This window comes from Rhamphochromis longiceps, linkage group LG20 (genome assembly GCF_057381845.1).
Source record: "Rhamphochromis longiceps isolate RC_006_pf linkage group LG20, R_longiceps_female_GT1.1, whole genome shotgun sequence".
NCBI classification, from domain to species: Eukaryota; Metazoa; Chordata; class Actinopteri; order Cichliformes; family Cichlidae; genus Rhamphochromis; species Rhamphochromis longiceps.
Genome location: NC_140576.1, coordinates 26,221,347 through 26,243,609, shown reverse-complemented (window position 1 = coordinate 26,243,609; position 22,263 = coordinate 26,221,347). Strand labels below are relative to the sequence as shown.

General features: G+C 40.2%; 1 protein-coding gene across 1 annotated transcript in view; it reads left to right on the top strand.

Moving 5' to 3' along the window:
* Positions 1-22,263, top strand: part of plxnd1 (plexin D1) — a 72,389-nt gene that overhangs the window by 13,293 nt on the left and 36,833 nt on the right. Inside the window, exons 5-12 of the mRNA XM_085393697.1 lie at positions 3,722-3,851; positions 7,132-7,309; positions 7,571-7,679; positions 15,834-15,933; positions 17,299-17,397; positions 18,934-19,023; positions 19,327-19,435; positions 20,533-20,690. Of these exons, the coding sequence (XP_085249823.1) occupies positions 3,722-3,851; positions 7,132-7,309; positions 7,571-7,679; positions 15,834-15,933; positions 17,299-17,397; positions 18,934-19,023; positions 19,327-19,435; positions 20,533-20,690 (973 nt within the window). The remainder of the gene's footprint in view (positions 1-3,721; positions 3,852-7,131; positions 7,310-7,570; positions 7,680-15,833; positions 15,934-17,298; positions 17,398-18,933; positions 19,024-19,326; positions 19,436-20,532; positions 20,691-22,263) is intronic.

The following is a 22,263-nucleotide window of genomic DNA, read 5'->3' as shown; positions in this document are numbered from 1 at the left end:
GTACGTTTCCTGGATGCATGCTTCATTTCATACCAACTGGTATTTATGAGCTATTCAGTACTTAAAGATACAATCTTGAGTTTACTGGATAAAATAAACAAGGAAGATGCCAGATGTGATCTTAGACAGAGAAGAGGATGAAGAACTAAGTTATCAGCTAAGATGTACAAGTTTGCTTAGAAAAATGAATCCATAAAAGATTGGTACAGATACGGTCTTATAGGTCTCATAATCAGGTAAATATAATCTCAAATGAGCAACACAGGATATGTCACACAGCGTCACTTTTTATTTAACAAAAACTAAAAGAAATGCAGAAGCAGTGTGTGAAAAATGAAATGCTCTTAAATATACCGGAAGTAATTCTTTTTGGTGTGACTTAATCACTCTCTCACATTGTTGTGGAGCAATTTGGGCCTTCTCGTCTTTACATCGTTGCTTCAGTTCATTGAGGTTCATCAGTGCACAGCTTTCATAAGGTCTGGATTTTGACAGAGCCATTGCAACACCTTGATTCTTTGCTTTGTCAGCCGTTCTGCTGTAGATTCGCTGCTGTGCTCGGGATCATTGTGCTGTTGCGTGACCTAATTTGGGCCAACTTTTAGCTGTCAAACAGGTGGCCTCACTTTTGACTCTATAATATGTTGGTATACATAGGAGTTCATAGTTGACTTAATGACTGCAAGGTGCCCAGGTCGTGTAGCTGCAAAATAAATCATCACCCCTCCACCACCATGCTTGACAGCTGGTATGAGGTGTTTTTGCTGATATCCTGTGTTTGGTTTTCTCCATATGTGGCACCGTCCGCTAATATGGCCAAACAGTGATCTAACCCTTCCCAGACTGATAAGCAACAGCAGTTGCTTATTTAAAGACATTGTTTTCCTCCTTGGCATTGGCAACTGAGTGCTTCACACCAGTAAATTGCCAAAACATTTGCTTTCATAGAGTTGCTCACACTTGCTGATGATCAGTTAAATCGAGTGTATTTGATTAGCAGCAACTGCTCCCTACCCTCTGAATTCCTGTAGAAGCAGTGATGGTGTACTTTTCACGCACCATTTCTGCATTTTGTCTGAATTTTTATTCAATAAATAAAGACATGGTGTAATATGTGACGTGTTGCTGGTCATGATGGAGTTTCATCTTATCATGACCACATCTGCTAATCAGTTTGAAGCAGCAGACAAATAAAGTGCTAAAAATAGCTGCCTCAGTCGAAATGAATTCTACAAAACCCAAGCAATCAAACAAAATACAAACATTGGTTTCATAAAGTTACTATAATTGGTGAAACTATCTGTAAGCATTTTATTTTAATTGCTGAAGTCAGGCATTTTAAAATGGAAATCTGGGGATTGATTCGCTTCGAGAGCCAGCCTCAAGTGGCTACTGATGGAAATGCACAAGAGGTACTCAAGCCTCAGATTAATTTTTCAGCCCTGGAGGTTTGCACTTGATAATAACCCAAATGGAAGTTGTTTTATTTCATAATCTCAACATATATGAATGATTACTGGCAACTATAGGTTTGCAATAATAATTTCAAAGACATGATGGGAGCATCACACCTCAGTCCCTTTGGAGTTTTGACTGAAGAGAGTATTGACTATTGAGTAAAATGCTATCATGCTAACATTTCCACAGTGACTTGCTTATATTTGGCAAGTCATTGATGTTAATACAATTATTAAAAAACTATCTTTTATATGTGTGTTATGAATGTGTGTTATTAAGAGTCCTTATCTGAGGACATACTCGTTAGAATATTTGATACTAGACCAAATTCATGAACTGAAAAACAGAGAAGTGTTTATTTTCCTTAAAGGAAGTTAAAAAACAGATCACAACCTCTGGCTTGTAAAGCCCTTTATTTCTATTTTTAGTTGAGCAGCTGACCTCAGGCCCCTCTGAGTCCCTCTGTGCTGCTGGGACTGACAATGTGGACACTGACTTTCTCGGACACAAACACTCACGCTTACAGCCGCGCAGGCACAAAAAGACACACTTTATTTTAAAACAACTGTGAAAGTATAGAAGGGAAGTGGGACGTGCCAAACTCATTATGTACCGTGTTAGGTCATTGCTAGATGGGGCCTCTTCTTTTTCTCCTTACTCTGAGGTCACTTTGTCCTTTCAGTCTGCACTGCAGATGAACTGAGCTCTGTGCCAATGGTGAAGTTCATTAGTGAAGCAGAAGTCAGGGTGTGAGGCCACCTTGCTTGTTGGGTGCCCTTTTACAATTCTTATGTCCCAGGCATTCATTATACTCGCAGATTGCGCACATACACACGACTGTATGTATGGTACTGCTGACCATGTGTCCAGCGTTCATATTCCTAGATGCACTGTTGGTCCAAACAGACTAAGAATCAGACTGGTAGTTTTGTCATTCTGCTATCTGTAACTGTGCCTGTGGGATGGGTTACCATAGCAATGCATATGACCTAAGGTCAAGTAGTCTCTTGTGTCGAGCCAGCCAAACTGACAGCCAAAGTCTGAATGTGACATTAGGAGACCAGAGCACCTCATAAATCTGCAGCAAGCAGACCATGAAACCCAGTGGAGAGAATTCGTCAACTCCAGGAATGAAATGAAAACACAAACTCACCTCACAAAGAATATAAAGTTGACCTTGAACAGGGGTGTCAAACATGGTTTCATCAAGGTTCACAATCGGTAATGGGAATCACTTTAACAGTCATACATGGTTTATTTATATGCAGTTTTTAATCAAAAATGCATGTCTCATATAGTCCTCACGCCTAAAATTTGAAAAGCCCTCAGCCAGTCAGCTTAAATGTTGTTTGACCTTCAGACCATTTAGTCAAGCAAAATTATTCTGTTCCTTGTGCAGTTCTACAAGGCTACCATATAACCTATTCACAAGAACCAATTTCACAGAACTGAATCAAAATGATGACGCAAACGCCTCATAGCCAGGCTTCTCTTTACCCTCGAAGTTTCTCTGTAGGTAGGACCCAAATATAGACCAGAGGCAGTCTGAACCTACAAAAGACAAGCTTTATCTAAAGATGAAAACAACTCACAGAAATGAGTTGACTTCTGCAGGGCACTGACTAAAAAAAAATCATGAATCTAGTAGAACACAAAGACTTTGGGGAGCAACAGTGGGACAAATAAAAAGGGAGAGACATGACTATTTGCATGCACAGCTGACTGGACGCAGGTGAAACTCCCGAGGGCGTGGTGGGTAGTCACAAAGAAGGGAAACCAGATGCAGGTGCAGACAGGACAAAAGGAGAAACAACCATCAGAAGTAGGAAGATAAAGATACATAGAAAAGCCACTGAACTGAAACTACAACAAAAAGCATAGTACCATGACACCTACTGTTCAGGGCAACATTTTTTGAGAACCTAGTGATGTGCAGGCCGAATAAATTTTTTTTTTTTTTTAAAAAGGACCAGATTAGACTTGTAGGCGCTGAGTTTGACACATACGACCTTGAAGTTCTGGATTCACAAACCCATATGGCTGTCTTGTGGTCTAGATTACCAGCTGCAGGAATGATAAGCAGTTATTTTATCATAATCTGATACTGGACGAGCAAAGCAACATGTGCATGGCCTTGAAGTTTAGGCCATACAGAACATGTTGAAGCTCTTCTTCCTGTAATCTAATCTCAACAGATTCAACATGAAAATGTAACACACATGATGTAGCAGATATGATGTTCATTTTGTTTCTTTATGTCCAGATGTACCATCCAGAAGGAGTGCGCTCAGGGGCTGCTGGCCCGTTCTTGGATCAGCATGGGTGAAGGCCCCCAACAGTGTCCTTCCATGACCCTGACACCCGCTGAGATTAGCATCTCGGCAGACATCAAGGTGCTGTGAACTCGTTGTATGTTATTGTTACCGTCACATGCTTTTCACAAGTCAGACAAGCACTGCTGTTGATCTTCACAAAGTTATGGCTGCAATGGGGACAGTTTATTTAAAGCTGATGTCTCATGACCACCTTTATAATCTGACACCTCTCACCATTACAGCACAGACTATTATTATTACTCGGCTAATAAAATAAAGTGCCAGTGGCGTGTGCTACTGCAGCTTCTTCCACCATCACAACTTCCTGCTTAAAGCGATGCATACGTTTATGTAACGCTAGCATTCATCTGCTTTTTTTCCAGCTTTTAAAAAATGTTGCTGTCAATGTTCACTCTTTATAGCTACACCCTCAACTCTGAGCCATATGGAAGCTCTTTTATGTTGAACGGAACAACACACAGCTGACACACAGAAATATTTGGTAGTCGATTGTTCAACTGCTTTTGAACCTTTGATATATGACTACTGTGTTTGAAAAGCCCTCGTAGTTCTTTCAACACGGACTAAAATCAAAGCTGGGACTTGGCAATATCTGATCACTGTTTGAATCAAAACTGAATGTTTTGAAGCACAGAGCCTGAAAAATAAAAAATCTGTCTAAATTCTGGAAATCTATATAAGCTAGAAAGATATAAGCTAGAAAATGTCTTGGACTGAATACATGAGTTGATCTGATGGACTATGATACAGAAATGTTACTGTAACCTCAGTCCACTGTTTTACTGGGTTTTTGAAAAATACAACAAGTCAAATGTCAAAACTCTAAAGTGCATCTATATTTATTCGTGCTCATGGTTGCAGGAAGTTATCCGTGCGAATTTCTCCTTAATGGTTTCTACTGACCCAGCAAAGAAATTCAAATAAGAACTTTGCCAGGTGTCTCAACAATGTTGAAATGACATCCTCCATTGGTTTTAATATGGATAAGAGGCTGGAGTACAGAGTTATAGGCTAAGGCTAGTCTGGTACTTTCAGCTATTCCTTTATTTCACAAGTGGTCGTCACAGCAGATGGACACGCATATTTGATTTAGCACAGGTTTTATGCCGGATGCCCTCCCTCATGTAACCCTCCCATTTGTCTGGACTAGGGACCCGCATGAAGACTACACTAGCTTGTGACCCCCTGAGGTTGGGTTTGTGTCTCCTCCCGATCAGCTAAAGGCTTTTAGCAGCATTCAAAGACTGTATAGGTGCTAGCAGGTGTATATTAGTCCACCACCCAATTTAAGGTTTATGCCAAAGCTACCCTAAATTACCAGTACGGGTAATTACCCAAATCATTTTCTATGTTTCTGTAGTGGTTAATACACCAGTACATGCAAGCTCTTTAATTGAAATGATAATTTTAATTCTAAAATATAATTATTGTTATTACCCATGAATTACTTTTTTTTTTTTAAGCAGATGATTATTTTTTGATTAACAAGCCAAAATGTGGGGATTTTCTGCCTTTACTGATTGGAAAAATTAGCTTTAGTGGTTGAACGCTAATTAATTTATGACTTCTCATTCAACTTCAGTGTACTGGCTAAAATCTGAGTATGACAGATGATATCATTTTCTTTTTTTTTTGGCTAATAAATAACAATATTATTTTTAGTTTTAACAACTTTTTTTCACATATTTCTAAATTATTTGTGTTTTCATGTGTTTATAACAGAGGTAATTAGTGCTAAATGGTATTTTATTTAACAAAATTTGGGGAAAAACTTCTTGAATTGATCATGACCTAGAAGCAACGTATTTTTTCTAGTAAATCCATGATAAATGCTCCAAAAAAGGTATCAACATCATCAAAATGGCAAAGAGGTCCAGTTCAGTGACACCTGTTAGCATAGGAGACAAGCTTTATTTAAAAGACTGTATAGGAGCAACACAAAGACACAGATACCTGGTAATTTGTGCTAAGCAACACACTAATAAAGAACTAGAGTTTCACGCTCAAAAAACTGAAGCACTGATTTCTTTGCTGATCTGCACAGGCAGCCATAATATTTATCAGATTTCATTAGCGATGGTCCAAAATGCACCAGCACCACATCTATTATTTATTTTTATATTTAGCTGTAACTAAGATTGGTAAAATGAAATGCAGATTAATAGTAAATAGTGTTTTGCTGCTTTGCAGACAGAAAAATATGTTTTATCAGTTATTTAAAAAGTAATTTGCGGTGACTTTCCAATGTCAGCTTACTCTATAGTATTTGTACATTGTATGTGGGCATGTTTCCAATCACCTTTACCTTTGTACTAATGGAAAACACACATTTAACTCAACTTTCAAGTATACCTGAGAGCTAGTCAGGCTTCATTAGTACCTTTTGTGCATTAATAATGAGCTTACCCATTAAAATCGTCACCCTTAGCTTTGCAGGTGTTTATAAGTGGTATTTAATGGACCACTACCTTAATCAGACTTGGCAGGATAATATATCCTGGTTAAAAGAGTGACTGCATCACCTACTTATGGGGTATAGCTTCCAAACTATTGTTTTCAGTAATTCTTAACAGTCATTATATCGCGTAACAAAAGATAACAATGTGATAATTAGCTCAGGGAAATTTGACACCTCAGATATAGTTGACCTTTAATTACAGATCATAATTGGACTTGACTCGGAGACGACAGGTCATTAATTGGTTCATTAATTGTGGATATTTGCTTGTAATGAGGGTCAGTGTGGCTGGTCCTCCAGCTGCCGCTGCCAAAGGCATCCTTCATCAACAGGAAACTCCACTCAAGGTTGTCTCCCCAAAAGCAGGAAGCAGCAGGCAGGAAGTCAGGGCCTTAGGCAGGAAATGATCAATTCCACTAAACAATGGAGAAGATTTTTAAGACAAGTAAGCACATGCCGCCGGCTGCTTCAGTTCCTACCTGCTGGGCTGCAGAATATGTCATCTTGCTCCTTCCTCTCTACTTAACAATCCTTGCCTTCTCCCACCATCCCACCCTTAGTTTTCTCACATTGAAATCATTTAGCTGAAATTCAGTCATGTCAGTGAGGTGTTATGTTTCTCATTATACGTCTGTCATACTTCATCACATACCCAGATTTAGATGTGAATGTAGCACTGTGCCATCTGTTTCTTCATTGCACATTAGTTTCTTTATTTCTGCTTAAACTCTTGAACAAAGTTGAAGTAATGCCAACACCATTCGCTCTCTGTTAAGGAGTATTGGAGTCGATGTTTGTGCGTTCGGGGGATTCAGGTTTCTAATTAATTTTGATGAAGATGAGCAGCTATTTATATTGCTATATGTGTTTTTGCCGCAGGATGTTGGCATCTTGATAAACGGCAGCGTTCCTGATCTGATTGGTTCCCGGGTGGAGTGTGAATACGAGCCGGGGGTTTCTACAGTTGCCACGGTGCACCTGGACTCCGGTCCCTCTCAGATCCAAACCTGCCCTCTCCTCCCTCGAAAAAGCTATCAACCAATCCTCCCCGGCAAAGGTGGGACTGCAAACAGGCAACCATTTGGCTTTTTTTTTTTGCTAAGCTGCCAGCCCTGTTTTTCCACACATTTCAAGGACAGTTATGGTATTTGAGTCATTTTTTTATACGAACAAATCCAATTTCCCCTTTCATCTCTTCAAAAAGCGGCAAAGTCAGTGTAACGTCAGGATGTACTGTTGTCTAGTTTGTGTTATGAGGGCGATATCATCTCCAGCGGTTGTCACATACGCTGTTGTCTACATTCTTTTGTTTCTTCAGATCACCTGACGGTTTCTGTGGCGATAAAAGTAAATGGCACATCTGTGGTATCTGGGAGCTTCATCATCTATGACTGCGAGAGGACTGGAAAAATACATCCGAAGACACCGTGAGTCACACTTTTAATATCACTTTGGTTTATCTCAAATTCTTGATTTAACCAGTTAGTGATGCGTTTACACGCAGTCACATTTGCATTGATGCAGTGGTGAAATTTACATTTTCTCAAGTACTGTTCAATTTTCAGGAAGTATAGTTTATACTACTTTATATTTATTCCTCCACTACGTTCTTTATGCAACCCTTTGCACTTCAACTTTCACCAGATTTAGACACAAAATACTAGCATGATTAGGGTTTTCATGTAAATTAAGCATATGCTATGTTAGTGCATTGTTAAGGAGCAAATCAGTGTCTCCATGTCCTTATGAGAAAAGCGCTGCTTACTTGTGATCACTTTTGCCGCTTCACATACCCTTATCTGTTTAAATAAGTATCTGGATATGAATATTGAGCATCTGCATTTGGAGGACATGATTATTGGGGCCTCGGGCTTTTGGTTCTGTTTGCTGTCCAAGTATCAGGCAGCTAAACAGTTCCTTTAACCTCCCGAGCCTCCTCATCCTCATATGGTGACATTTTATTTGGGTTTTTCTACATCTAATACTTAATACTACTTCATACTACTTTTTTTTAAATTACTTCCAATCAAAGCTTGTGCTTGTTTTTTCAGGTTCAACTTATTAGGTCTGCTATACCTTGGAGAAATTAAAAATCCATCCAAAATAAAATTTGGGCTTGCAGGATGTTGTGTAGTAATTTGCAATCTTGAAACCATGAACTATCATGTGACAATGATAAATCATTTTTATTAATTTTTGAACTGTGCAAAGGTTTTAAACTAACCCTAATTTCTTTTAAGGAAAGTGGAAAACAGGGTTATTGAAACATGTGCAAGTATACATGGAAATACAGTTTATAAGAAAAAATAGAGTGTTAATAATTCTTGAAAGTCAGTGGGTATGACCACCTGGACTCTCTTAGGCAAGCCTTCTTATAATTTCTTCAAGTAGTTCTCCAGGCTTCTCGCAGGACATTCAAAGATCTTCTTTCAGCGTTGGCTGTGTTTTGTTTCGTTCTCTGTCAAGATGATCCCACAGGGCTTCATATTGCTTTGTGTTGAGTTTGAGGTAGATATGCCAAGGTTTTGGGTAATAGCTCTGACGGTACAAAAATACTATTTTATGCCTGTCAAATTGTGTTATCTTTGGCATTTTTCACAGATGAAACTAAAAAAAAATGGGAGCAAATTGTGTTTTGCAACAGGCTGTTAGTAACAAAGTGCTTAAAGGTACAATTACCTGGTCACTAAATTGCCTCCCTGGAAGCTAAATGTGAAAAAAATGAGGGGTAGCTCATTTTGCACAGCACCTTGCAGTCTCGAAAAATGAACGATGCACAGGTTCTGTGTCCAGTAGCTCAGATATCTGTAAGTTGTTAGCAGTTCCACCAAAGAGTTATTGATGTTTTTTTTTAGATAACTGTTTGATCATTTAAATTATTCAGTGTTTTACAAAAAAACTCAAACACGTGAATAGTTCTCTTCTTCTTTGATACCAAATTACGTGTTACTTAGCTTTCACGAGTTCTCAGACAAGACTGCTGAACCGTGTAAACAGCTGAAACTAAGTTCACCTGGAAGGTAGAATAATAAAATGCTATTAGGCTCTGATGCATCAGTAATGGTCTAATAATGAAGCAGCTTAATAGTGTGCCACTCACCGGGGACACATTTCCCCATTATGAGGTCTTTGACTTAATTTTGCTCATAATATTTCTTTAATTTGCACAATTATTGCAATAAATGAGATCCTTTGAGTAACAGAGTATTATTACTTTATATTGATGCTTTTACTTAAATAGTGGATCAGCTGCTTCAATATGCAATAAATTTCCTCAAAACAAACCTTTAATGTTAAATAAATCCCAGTGAAATACAATTATAGTGATCTCACAGCAGCAAATGATTGCCACCTCCATCCCCAGCCACTCCCTCTCATGTTTTTTCCCCTGTTCTCTATTTAGGCCTCAATACTCTCGACGTGTCTTCAAAGGCTTATTGTGTGTTTTGCTTGCTCCAGGTTTCCCAGTGCAGGATCAAATTTGGGATTAATATGCTGTAAACATTAATCCAAGGGAAATTAGATATGTGTGTCTGGCAGATCATGTCAGTGTTTGTTTATATGAAAGACTGTGACTTGTATGGCCCGGTTACTGGGAGGGTTTACTCATATCTGGAAGCAATCCAGCTGGCTTCCTCCTGCATGTTGGACCATGTCAGAGGATCGGCTCTATCTGATGGGCAGATCTCAGGTTTAGAGGGGCATCTGTGTGTGTGCGTGTTTGTCTGATTCCCGGAGATTGAGAAGGCGTTTGATTTGTCCCTTTTGTTCGCTTTTTGAAAGCAGTTTCGAGGTGTGAACACTGCAGTTGCAGGTACATGTGTGCAAGACTGCACCCAATATGTGCGCGCGGCCTCAGTGCTCGGTGAGGTCCAGGAGTGTGAAATTAGATGGTGGTTTGTTGAAGGTGATAATGAGCAAAGTGCCATTCTCACAGGATGAGCATTCTGCTGTAATGTGCAGATCTGCTATACTCTATCTGATTTTAATCACTGCATGCTGTTTTGTTAATAATCCCTAAAGAGCCGCTCATTCTCAGGGAAACCGGATAGTAGAGGGTCTTTGTTTTACGCTTTATGAAAAAAGCCATCACTCGGGTTTTTCTTATGTTATTAGATACTGACATCTGAACGTCTGTGTAAACCATCAGTGTCACGCAAGCACCGTTAAAAGTGATTTGCTGCAAAACTTATTCTCATATTAGAAAATCTGTCCTGTGCTGTCTCATGCTACTCTGGTGTGGAAGCAAAATTACATTTCTGCAAGGTGTCAGTGGAGGGTATTTTATTCCAATTCATTATTAATACACTGTGCAAAACAAAGTGAGACAATGTCTCCTGTGGCATTCTGGCTCTTTGTGGTAATGCCAGACTGATGTGATCAAAAATAAACTGATTCTTAGTGCTGCAAAGAGCTAATTATCTGCTAATCTGCTAATTGTTTTCTTGAATAATCAATTACTGATTTGGTTTGTGAAGCGCAGAAGCGTAAGTAAGTAAACTTTATTTGTGTTGCACTTTTTGAGACAAAGAACAGTCACATGGTGCTTCACAGAAGTGTCAATAAAAACCAATCAACTCTTAAAGAAAAGGGAAACATGCACAATTTAAATGCCGACCTGTTGATGTTAGATTATTTTGACAGAACAGTAATTTAAGGGATTAATCATTTACCAAAATAGCCGCCCAATAATTTTCTCTTGATGAACATTTCAATCTAATTAATTGAGTTTTTGTTTCAGGTTTAGCAAGTTCAGTGAATTAGTGGTTCAGTGAATTATTATAAGCTTTAATTGTCTTTGTTCAAAACACAACACTGTTTAGCTGGGAGCGGGGGAAAATCAGATTAAAGGCGAAGGAAACAGAGGCACATCTGCCAAACATTTTACATCATCTTCAGTCAATAATCAAAATATATTAAATAGTAAAAAACACCTCAAAAAACAGATTTAACCCTGGATAGCGTAACCACAAAACAAATGCTAGGCTTTCTTTTTATATTCATGATAAGTAGTAGGTGGTTGAATACTATTGATGCATTTTTATTACTCTGTACAAGGCTGAGACTGTAGGAGCCGTACAAGAAATCCATTAGTTAGTGGGTGTAATTTAAGCCCGGTACCTTGCATGATTTGCATTCCCATTTCTTTCTGCCTAGTCTGTCCCAACTCTTCGGCACTCTTGCTCCTTAATATAATCTCTTATCAGAAAGATGCAAATAAAATCGTAGTAAAACAATCTCATTTGAGGTCGTGAGCGTACCGCAGTGACAGCTGTCCTTGAAAGACTGCCAGTTTTGAGCTCCAGTGTGTAAAGCCTGGATCTAAAACACATGCTAGAAAGTCAGGCTTAATAGCATATATGTGACAAGAAATATTTAGCCAACGCTTGCAATAAAGAGTATTACTGAAAGTATAAAATCACTTGTGCAATACCATCTGTGGTTTAAAAAGTAGGCGAAAACACGCCTGGTGATGTTATACAGTACTTCCCCTTAAATTTGCAGCAGAAAGCATGTGTTGCAACCATGCCAAAACCACTTTACGTGACAGTGTCTAAATAAATGTATTATTAAGTTGCATTCAGGGTAATGTAGCAGAGCTTGAGCTTGACCCATGCTAGTCACCTAAATTTAGAATATTAGAATAACTAGTGACCATAAAACATTACGACACTTTCAAAATGGTCACCGGGCAAAGTGTTAATGACAACCAGACCAGGCATTCCAGTCTCACCACACAGCCCAGTAGGACAAACACCTATCCTGCCCTCTCGCTCTCATTATGTCTCTCAGCCACACTCTCACTCTCAAACACACACACTCTCGCCGCTGTATTTGCTTTTTGTGTCTCAAGTTTGGAGCATGTCTCTTTCCTGCTTCTCTTTTTTTCTCTCTCTGTCTCTCTTGCCGTTTGCTCCCCCCCCCTCCCCCCTCTTTCTCTGTTGTCCCCCCTGAAACTGATCTTTTCTTTCAAACGTATTTCTCTTTGACAGAGATGTGATTGAGGATGTGTGTTTAACCGCTGTGTCCACTGAGGCCCTGAGAGTGCAAGCCTCACTCTTTATTTGTGTGTGTGGTCATTATGAGTTGGGGAGGGCAGTTTCACAGGGTATTTACTGTCAGTGTTAGATGAAGCAGAGAGAGTGTGTGTATGTGAACAATCCTTGTGTGTCAGTCTTTGTGTGTGTGTGTGTGTGTGTGTGTGTGTGTGTGTGTGTGTGTGTGTGTGTGTGTGTGTGTGTGTGTGTGTGTGTGTGTGTGTGTGTGTGTGTGTGTGTGTGGTGGTTTATAGGTGTTTTAGTAGGACAGAAAGGGAGTCAGGGAAAACAGAAACTGTGCAGCTGATAAGAGCCTTGAGGGGTCCGTCTGCTTTTAATCAGAACACACATGTTTCAATTACATATCTACATCCTCTTGCACCCACTTCACTCCCCCCAATCTAGAAACTCCCTTAGAGTGCTGTTATCACTGGAGGCACTATCATTCCTAGTGTGGGACATCTGTCTCTTCCCAGAGGCAGCGCAGTGACTCACACTTTACTCATGCTCATAATGTGCAGTGGAGATGTTCCAGTTTAGGCACTTCATCTGAAAAGACATATTTCTACTCTGTACACAGAAAGCAAGGACCTAATATCCACATATCCACAAACACCACCCTGTATCATCTCGACTACATGTTAAATGGTCTCAAAACTAAAACTGCCTCATATCCAAATATCACTGTTCATTCTTACACTGGACCAAGAAAGGCTCATGTGTATTTTTGCATATAAATCAACTTTTCATTTTCTAAGAGAAATTTCTATTTTGAAATATAGCATATATGTAAGATATACTTATATTATCAAAGCAGATCTTCTACGCCCCTGTTCTGTGTTATTGTACAAAAAAGTGCACCCTGTGCAGAAGCAGTGTGGGGGGAATTAAACACATCCATGATTTAACAACTTGTAGAACCAATAACTTTGTAATGTGAGGGTTTGTTATGTGGTTCTGAATTCAGCCCCAGTGTGACCTCGCTAACCAATCAGAAGCCAGGAAATCCTAGACTTGGGTAAATGCAGGAAAACCAACTAGGCAAATTCAACACATAATTATTACAGCTTTGAAAGTGCAGGTGTAAACATTCAAATATGTAAACATGCAAATATCAAAACATGTAGCTATCAAGTATAAATGAATGTTGTTTCACTTCATTAAGGCCTTACCATTTATGCACAGCTCTCTTAAGTTGCTGCCTCAGGATTTCAATGTAGTTGAGGTCTGGGCTTTGACTGAGCCATTGCAACAACATGATTCTTTTCTGATCCACCGATTCTGTTGTAAATTTGCTGCTGTACTTCAGACAATTGTCCTATCGTTAAGCTTTATCTGGTGTACAGATGGTCTCACATTTGACTCTAGAATACTTTGGTATAAAGAGGACTACATGCTCAAATCATCTACCCTTCACCACCATACTTGACAGCTTGTATAAAGTGTTTGTTCTGATATGTTTTCACTAAATGTGGTGCTGTGCATCATGGTTAAACATCTCCTCTGCTCAGGACATTGTTCCAGGAGTCTTGCGGTTTGCTCAGATGTGAGTTTACAAACCTATGTTGTGCTCCCTTGTTCTTCGTAGAGTAGAAGAGGCTTTTACTCTTCCAAACAAGCCATACTTATTCAGCCATTTTCTAATTGTGCCATAATTAACTTCAACATTTAACATCCTGACTGAGGCCTGTAGAATCTGTTGGTCCACGTCAGTCCAATTTGCTGGGACATCCATTCCTGGGAAGACTTGCAATTGCCTTGAATGTTTTCCATTTGTGAATAATCTTTCTCACTGCACAATAATGATCTTGAAATTGTTTGGATATTACCTTATAACACATCCCAGATTGATGGGCAGCAACAGTCACTTCTTTAAGATCATTGCTCATGTTTCCTCCTTGGCATTATGGTAACACACACCAGAATGAACCAGACCAGCAAAAACTCTACCAAAGCGTCTGCTTTTATAAGAAGTGTTCACACTTGCTGGTGATCAGTTAATCGAGTCCATTTAGCAGTGAGGGTAGTGTTTGTATCACACTACTTCTGCATTTGTCTTAACTATATATGACCCAGTTAAATATATGTGTGTGTGTGTTTGCTATCCCTAAGCTGATTTTAGTGAAAAACTGTTCACAAATATAAAGCCCTTTCATTTTTTTCTTCTTCTCTAAATTAGAATCCATTTCTTGTGCTGCTGTATTCTAAGTATACAGCCGGAGGAAGCATATATGTGCATAAACTATTTTCATCACAGTAATGCAATGTGTTTTAATAGTTGCTTGACAATTTTAAAAAATAAGACAGGCTTTGCAAACACTGGCAGCATGTGCTAGTATGATAAATTTATTGTTGACTTTGTTCTTTTCACCAGAATTCAGACTGATAATTTCAAATTCAACCAAGGTCCAGCAGATAAAAACCTCTCTATAAGCTCTGGCCAGCCAAATCTTATTTCACCTAGACAGACATCTTCAGCTGTCAGACGAGCCACGCCCACCCAACAGTTTGCAAGTGCTGTGCATGTTTAACCTGTGCATGTGGGCTTGTCTCAGATCAGCGGGTATGAATTGTATAGACTCTACAAGCTGCTGATGGTTTTAGTTGCCAAAATATCTTCACGTAGGCAGTGTAACACTCAGACTTGATCTCACAAAGATATAAATACAAGCAACAGCATGCTCACACACGCATCAGAAGAGTCTGTTCAGTGACAGGTTGCTTCTCCCCAAGACAAGAACTAACAGACTTAAAAACTCCTTTGTCCCACACGCCATCAAACTGTTTAACTCCTCTCTGGAGGGGAGAGGGAGGGGAAACAGGAGGACAAAGGAGGGGGGAACAACTAAGCTGTAGTGCCTCTTCACCTCACTGTACAATACCTTGTGCAATACTTTTTGTAAATAGTCAACAGTGCAATAGACTCAATACTTGAAATGTGCAATTCACTTGTATTTTTATTTTTTTATTCCTATTTATTCTATTTATCCCCTTTGTATATTTTATTTATATTTGTCTCTGTATTTATATGTGTGTGTGTGTGTGTGTGTGTGTGTGTGTATATATATATATATATATATAAAACAATTCTGTAACTGTAACTTCGGTCGTTGCTGTGCTTTTTGGAAGTCGAATTTCCCAGAGGAACCCACCCGAGGGATTAATAAAGTTCTATCTTATCTTATCTCTTATCTTATCTTATCATCATTTACCAGTCTGAGTGTTTATTGAGAAGCGCTTTGTTTCATCTCAGCAGATTTGGCCCTGTGTGACCTCTCTGCTGGCTGTGTTGTAACTGTGGAATGAATGCATCTGAATGTGACTAATCATTACTTCCTTTTATTAAAGCTAAACTTTGATGCCTGTAATCAGGTCTGTCTCTCTGCACTGCTCTCCAAATGAATCACAAACCAAACTTTTGAAAAACACTCTTCCCTGAATTGGAGTTGATCACAGGGAGTAATTGTACAGAGGCGAAAACAGGCTTGATTTGGCAATATTTTGTCCTTGTTTCTCAACTCTTTATGTATATGTGTGTCACAGATGTATGAGCTGCCTGAGCACAAGGTGGAAGTGTTACTGGGACCAAAACAAGCACCTATGCGTCTCCAGTAAAGATGACGTGAATCAAAACCTGCTTGAGGTGAGTAATGTGTTTAATCCACCAATCAGATGCCTCGAGGAGCTCATGATATTAAGTTTTCTAGTAATCAGAGCCTCGGTAGTAATCCAGACTCCACTGTCCAAAAACACTAAGTGTTCTGTAATGGTCTGAGTCCAGACGGGTTAGGCAAGAGTAATGATGTGGTAATTCAGTGTGATGTTACAAGTGTCACAATTACACTTCGTACGAATGTGGAAACCAGCTATAAAGTCTCAGAAGGGTTTGGTTTTAGAAACTCAGACCAGGCATCTTAAGTTTCTGTTTTTGAAATGTTTGTCTGAGAGGATAAATGGAGTTGCTGTGCTTTGATTTGGGCTGGAAGTAATTTGACTGGTTGCTTGATACCAGCGAAGAGTTAAATTAACGCCTACATTTTCCACCGTAGGTTTCTATAGCCCTTTATTTTGCAGCTTGCCTGTACAGTACAAATGAAACTGTATGTTTGCCAATGTCAGCTCCCGTAGGGTGTAAAGTATTTTGTTAAAGCAAACAAATCATCAAATCGTGTAACATGTTTGGCACAAGAGAATGAAATGGCTGTAAAAGTGTGAAATTTATCTAAAGCTTCAAGTGTAGCATTGCTGAAGCCAATTGAAGCTCCCCAGCCACTGTCCTTTTGGACATAATCCTGACATCATCAAGGCCTTCGAGGTCAGCCACTGTATTATTTCTGTCCCCTGTGTAAATTTATTGTGTAGCCAGATCCCATGGCCTGCTTGGCCCAGCAGACTTTGGGCCTCGGGGCACACACAACTGGTTCCAGTTAAAAAATGAAAGGATGTGACTCAGTCCTGTGGTCAGCTGCTGGTCAGCAGTGTTTAAGTTTGTATGATCATGAATGTTTAACACTCGCCTTTATTTCACAAGATCCCCAACAGAAGCAGACAACTGATGTAATAAAGACATCACAGCATTTTTTTTTTTTTTTTTTTTTGTACAAATGCAATAAATCCCAGTCGGGTGTGCTGTTTCAGATCCCAAGAAACTGATAAATAAACAAGCCAAGCACAAGAAACTCTTAGTTTTTAAGCCAGTTTTTATAATTAAAATTCAAGGCTCTTTTTAAACCTGTAAAAAGGTTATTTTGATGTAGGTCAGACTGACATGATGAGGTGGGTTTTTCCCATTCTGCTGAGCTCATCGCACTGTCCGGTGGGTCTGCTTTTCTAATCCCTCATCATCTCTCTATTTGAAGCTGTTGTTGTTTCCTTTAGAGGAAGGCTTCACCCTCTCATTTCCTTCTCATACAGATAAACAGGACAGGTATTTTGAGGCACGGATGTGTGCATTGGAGCTATTGTTTTCTTTAACTCCTATATGTCACTTCCTCCCTCTTCACCACAGAATGCCGCTTCCTGCCCCAGCCTGGTTTCCTCTGAGGTTCCTCCATCGCCATCAGGAATGGTCCAAGACTTCACGTTATCCCTCAGCAACATCCAGGAGGTATGACACACAGCCTCCAGCTATAGAGCTGGACTTGGACTTTGTCCAAATTGCGTGTTGTGAAAATGATTGGAATAAAACACAAGCATATGGTGTGTTTGCCTCAAGCTGAGTTAAACACAGATGGATATTTGTGTGTTGTGATTTGGGTCAACGAGTGAGTAAAACTGGAGTGATCTGCTTGTTGTAAGACGGAGATTAAAAAATGAAGAATGAGCGGTTGTCTTTATGCTTAGTTGCTCGCTGCTCAGCTGTCTGGGCCCACCGTGCCTCTGGTGACTCGCTGAGTTGTGTCTTTGTCAGCACAGCGTACAATGTGCAGTCGGTCTGAGGCAGCACGCACACACAGAAGGCAGCGGCTTTATTTTGCATGGGCTCATTATAAATTCAGCTAGTCCTTCCAGATCAGTTGTTCAAACTCTTATTCTCATTCCTAATCCACATGGAGCCAGCCAGATGCCGATCCTGCATCGCTGATAAGGACACAACTGGTATCTGCTAAAAATTCCAGTGCTGACTGGTTGCCAGGCGTGGTCAGTCACACGCCTAACCCAGGCTGGCCTCTCAAGCCGTCTCCTGGTGTGTTGCTATGGTGACAGACATTGAGTCACATACACCCCCCCCCCCACACACACACGCATACGCACGCACACACACTCTTCCTTAGGGCAGCGTGAATGTGATTGGCCATTCACGCTGTTTATTATGAAAGTTTATCCAAACTGACATTGTTTGACTAATGCCTTCAGATTGTCGACAAGTCAGCAGAGCAGGAAATGTTCTGCCAGTCAAATTCATTCTCCCCAAAGCATCACCATCGCTCAGATCCTTCTGGGTTTTGTTTAGAATTTCAGTTTGGTTCCCACACTTCTCCGTAAGGACAAACCTAAAGGATGTTTAAACACGGTCTCACACAGCCTCTCTGAAGCATTAATGAACAAGCAAGAGGTTACAAGTTTGTTTGCTGTTATATTAGTTCAGATCGAACATAATTCCAGGAAGCCTTTCAGTAGCATTTCATTGCAAGTGCCCCACCACCCCACACACAAAAAAAGAGCTTCTCCGGTGTCAAAAAGTACAGCGAAATAGCAGAGGCCTGGAGAGACTGAGTAAAGTAGACCAATTTAGGGTGGCTGGATTCACAGACAAATTACTTCTCCCACTTTAGGCACTTATCCTTTACTGCTCTTACCTATCTGAGCTTCTTTACGATCTTAATGTCACACATCTTGGCTCAGTAAAACTCGGGGCTTTCATTTTGTGAAGAATGAATTCATATTCATTACTCTGACTCCCAGATGACTTGCTGAGATGTGGGAGTCCAGATGTTTATGAATATGAAATTTGAATAGATCACATTTTCCCTGGCAGGGACAATTATTGTGGGTTATTTCAGTTTCCTGGTTCTCTTTCCGAGTTGTCAATTGTTACCAGACAGTGATTGAGACAGTGAGAACAGCATGTTATTAGGGTTTTTTTCTGCTGTTTTTGAAATGCTTTACTTTTTTTTTTAAAGTAAGTGTTTTTGCGTAACAGAATGAGAAGCTGGAGTGTGACTTTGGAACAGAGCAGCGATATGAGGCCACATGGCTGAACAGCACGACTGTCAAGTGTAGTGGAGTGACGGTAAGTACAGACGATGACCTACCAGAAATGAGCGAGTTTGCCAAGTCTGAATAAACATGCTTAAAGCTCCGGCGCATCTACTGTGCATTTACTGGTTCAGTGGGTTCATTATTGTTAGCTTTAACGCTTATTTGTAACTTGTTTTTGATGTAATTATTTTAAACCCTTGTTTAAGACTTGGCTAGAAACCTATGATTATCTAGAGCATCACTAAGTGGAAGCAAAATTACATACAATAAAGACACGAGAACATTGAGGACATACCTGTTTTTGCTGATGCCGTCTTCCGCCCTGTCTATTTAGCTTTCCACTAATCAGAGGAGTCAGATTTACCACCTTAACCTGAGGAGGCGAGGAGCCTTTATCAGACATCGAGAGGATGTATTCATTGACAGCCCCCAGCCTATGAAAGGTAAGATATAAAAACCCATAATTATGTAGACATGCAGAAAAAAAATAAAAAGAAAGGAGTAGATGAAAACACAGCTCTCTGCTCCATTACATTTGTTTGCAGTGTAATTACATCCCCGCCACAACAAGAAAAAAGATGTGACATAGCCTCCACTGTTGCTCCCAGAATGCATTTCACCCATACCCAGATGTGTTCTCATGAGATTGATGGGTTTTATTAAATCCGTAGAAAAATAAAGATTCCCTTACAGGGACAAACAGTGTGCGACTACCTTTCACTTGCAGTAATAGCAGTTTGTGTATTACAACACATAATTTGCCAACAACCAGTAATTTACCATGATGTTATATCCTGCTACCGTCTAATTACACATAATGATTGGAGAACATAGTGAGCTGCAATTTTAAGGTGTTATCAATGCCTCTCTCAAGCAATGTCCGCATGTATTGTAGCAAATATAGTTTGAGCTCCATGACAACAGTGAGATGATGAAAACTGACGTGTGTTGTTGAACTTGGCAGTGTTGTCTATAGTGCAGCTACAAGCCAGTTTTTGCCTATCCCAGTCCCAGATGTGCTGTTTGCAATCCATGTGTCTACCATGTGAACAACAGCCCTGGGCCACTGCCAGACACTCCGTGCTGTTAACAGGCAAGACGGTCGCTTTCTGAACATGCAGTGTCATCAAATTTTAAAATGACACACACTTTATCACACACATACAGGCGTGCACGCACTGCAATATGCACACAGTCAGCTGCACAGATGCACATGCGGTGATACAAATGGGAGTTCTCACTGGGAGGCACACTGGAACATGAACGTAATCATCTGTTTTCCCTGGCTTTGTTCTCCTCCACTCCTCTAGCTCTTTCTCCTTTTTTACTGGTTTATTTTTATAGCTGTGAATATATCATCCTCTAACTCCCTATGCTATTTATTTAGGGCACGCAGCCCATAGCTTCATAAAAGCTCTAAAAGAAAATACCTTGAAGAGTGTACATTAAGTTGACCAGTCAAGGCAAACAGAGTTCAGTAATGTTTTCTCACAGTAGTAATTGCCTCTATGTCTCTCCCTTATCTGCCATATTCATCTAGTGGAAGTGTACAACTGTGGTGTGGGTAGCTCGGACTGTTCCCAGTGCTGGGGTCGGGAGGATCAGGGACACCTCTGTGGCTGGTGTGACAGCATCTGCAAGCCAAGGGATGAATGTCAGCCAATCAGGGATCAGTGTCCTAATCCTGAGATCCATGAGGTAAGTTCAGGGGTTAAACGTGCAGGACTTTGGGCCACAAATGCTTGCATTCATCCTCCTGCATCCCTCACACCTATGGTATTTAGGCCATGTAATGGTAAATCATGAGGTCACTCACATGGTCTGGCAACCCAGATTGTCTGTCAGTCCAGGATCAGCTGCTAAGGTTTTGTTTGAACCTTATTAAAGCAGCTCATTCAGTGATAAAACTAACAGTCACATAGCCACAGACCCCAGGAGACCCAAATGAGTCGACCTGCAATGACTCAGGAGGCCATGGGAACACCTTCTGCACCATGTAACAGCTGTACATAAGCAAACCATGTGGACTGGGGCATGAAAGCTATGTGTGTAGGACCCTTTATGTATGAAACCACAAAGGCTAAAAGGAAAACAAATCAGAACCATGAGGGACTTGAGATTTTGCAACCACAACAAGAGAAAAACCGCACTGCTAAAAGGAATTAAGGAGTATTTATCTTACACGGGATCTGACTGCAGTCACGTCATCATGATTACTGCCAGGGTTTGCGGAGCTCATTTGCATGATCGTATTCATTTGTTTTTCCAACTGTAATGGGAGCCTATTTAGAGTCATCTTCCGAGCCTTTTCTGCCGCTACCAAGCATTATATCAGCACAGCTTTGGTAGGCGGTCATGGGAAGCATGGCTCACATGAGACTCAGTCGGCCTGAACTTCCTGTAGATAAAACCTGGTCGGCAAGCAGAACAAAGCAGGCGCGCAGACACACACTCTCTCACATACACACACGTAAGCCCACAATCTGTCACACAAATAGGCCATATTGAAGCATTCACGATTATCCTTCATTCTTTGTAGCTGTCAGCATACTGTGACTAACAGGATGCTCTGTGAGAGTCTAACTTATGTGGACTTCTTACATGACTGAAGTTAGCTGGGCTGAGATTCAGTATGTGTGGGTAGACTATTGTTGCAATACTCCATGTCTCTCTCTCTCTCTCTCATACACACACACACACACACTCCTACTGGCTCTCTCAGGAGAGCAGGCTGCAGAGAGGATACTGGGGTTGTGGTTCGGTGGGGTGAGTGATGCAATGCTTTGGCAGCCGTGTTTTCCCAGAGAATCCACAGGGGTTAGAGCCCAAGTCCTCCAGCTTATAGAAAAAAAAAAAGCTCCGCTCTCCCCAAACATTCAAACACACTCAGACTGCAGCAGCTCTTTGTTATATAGTCCTTGCGACAGTGCTGCTAAGATAATGAAACATGTTTTTCATCGCTCTGGCTTTGTCACGTACAATCTCTGTCACAAGGTACTCACACCAAAATATCAATAATACAGAGGAGGATTTCATTATTCCCTAAACTTTGCCACTTAGCACCTAATTGAGAAAAATGCTCTGTTCAATTCATTGACGTAAGACAATGGAGACATTTATTATTAACTCCAGGGGCTCTTTATTTTCATGTCATACCTAGACTAGTTCAAGGAATTAAAAAAAAAAATCCATTGATTAGAGGTACTTTGGCAACCAAAACAGGAACTGCAAAACATAGTTCACTCACAACATGAAAAGAAAAGGAACAGAA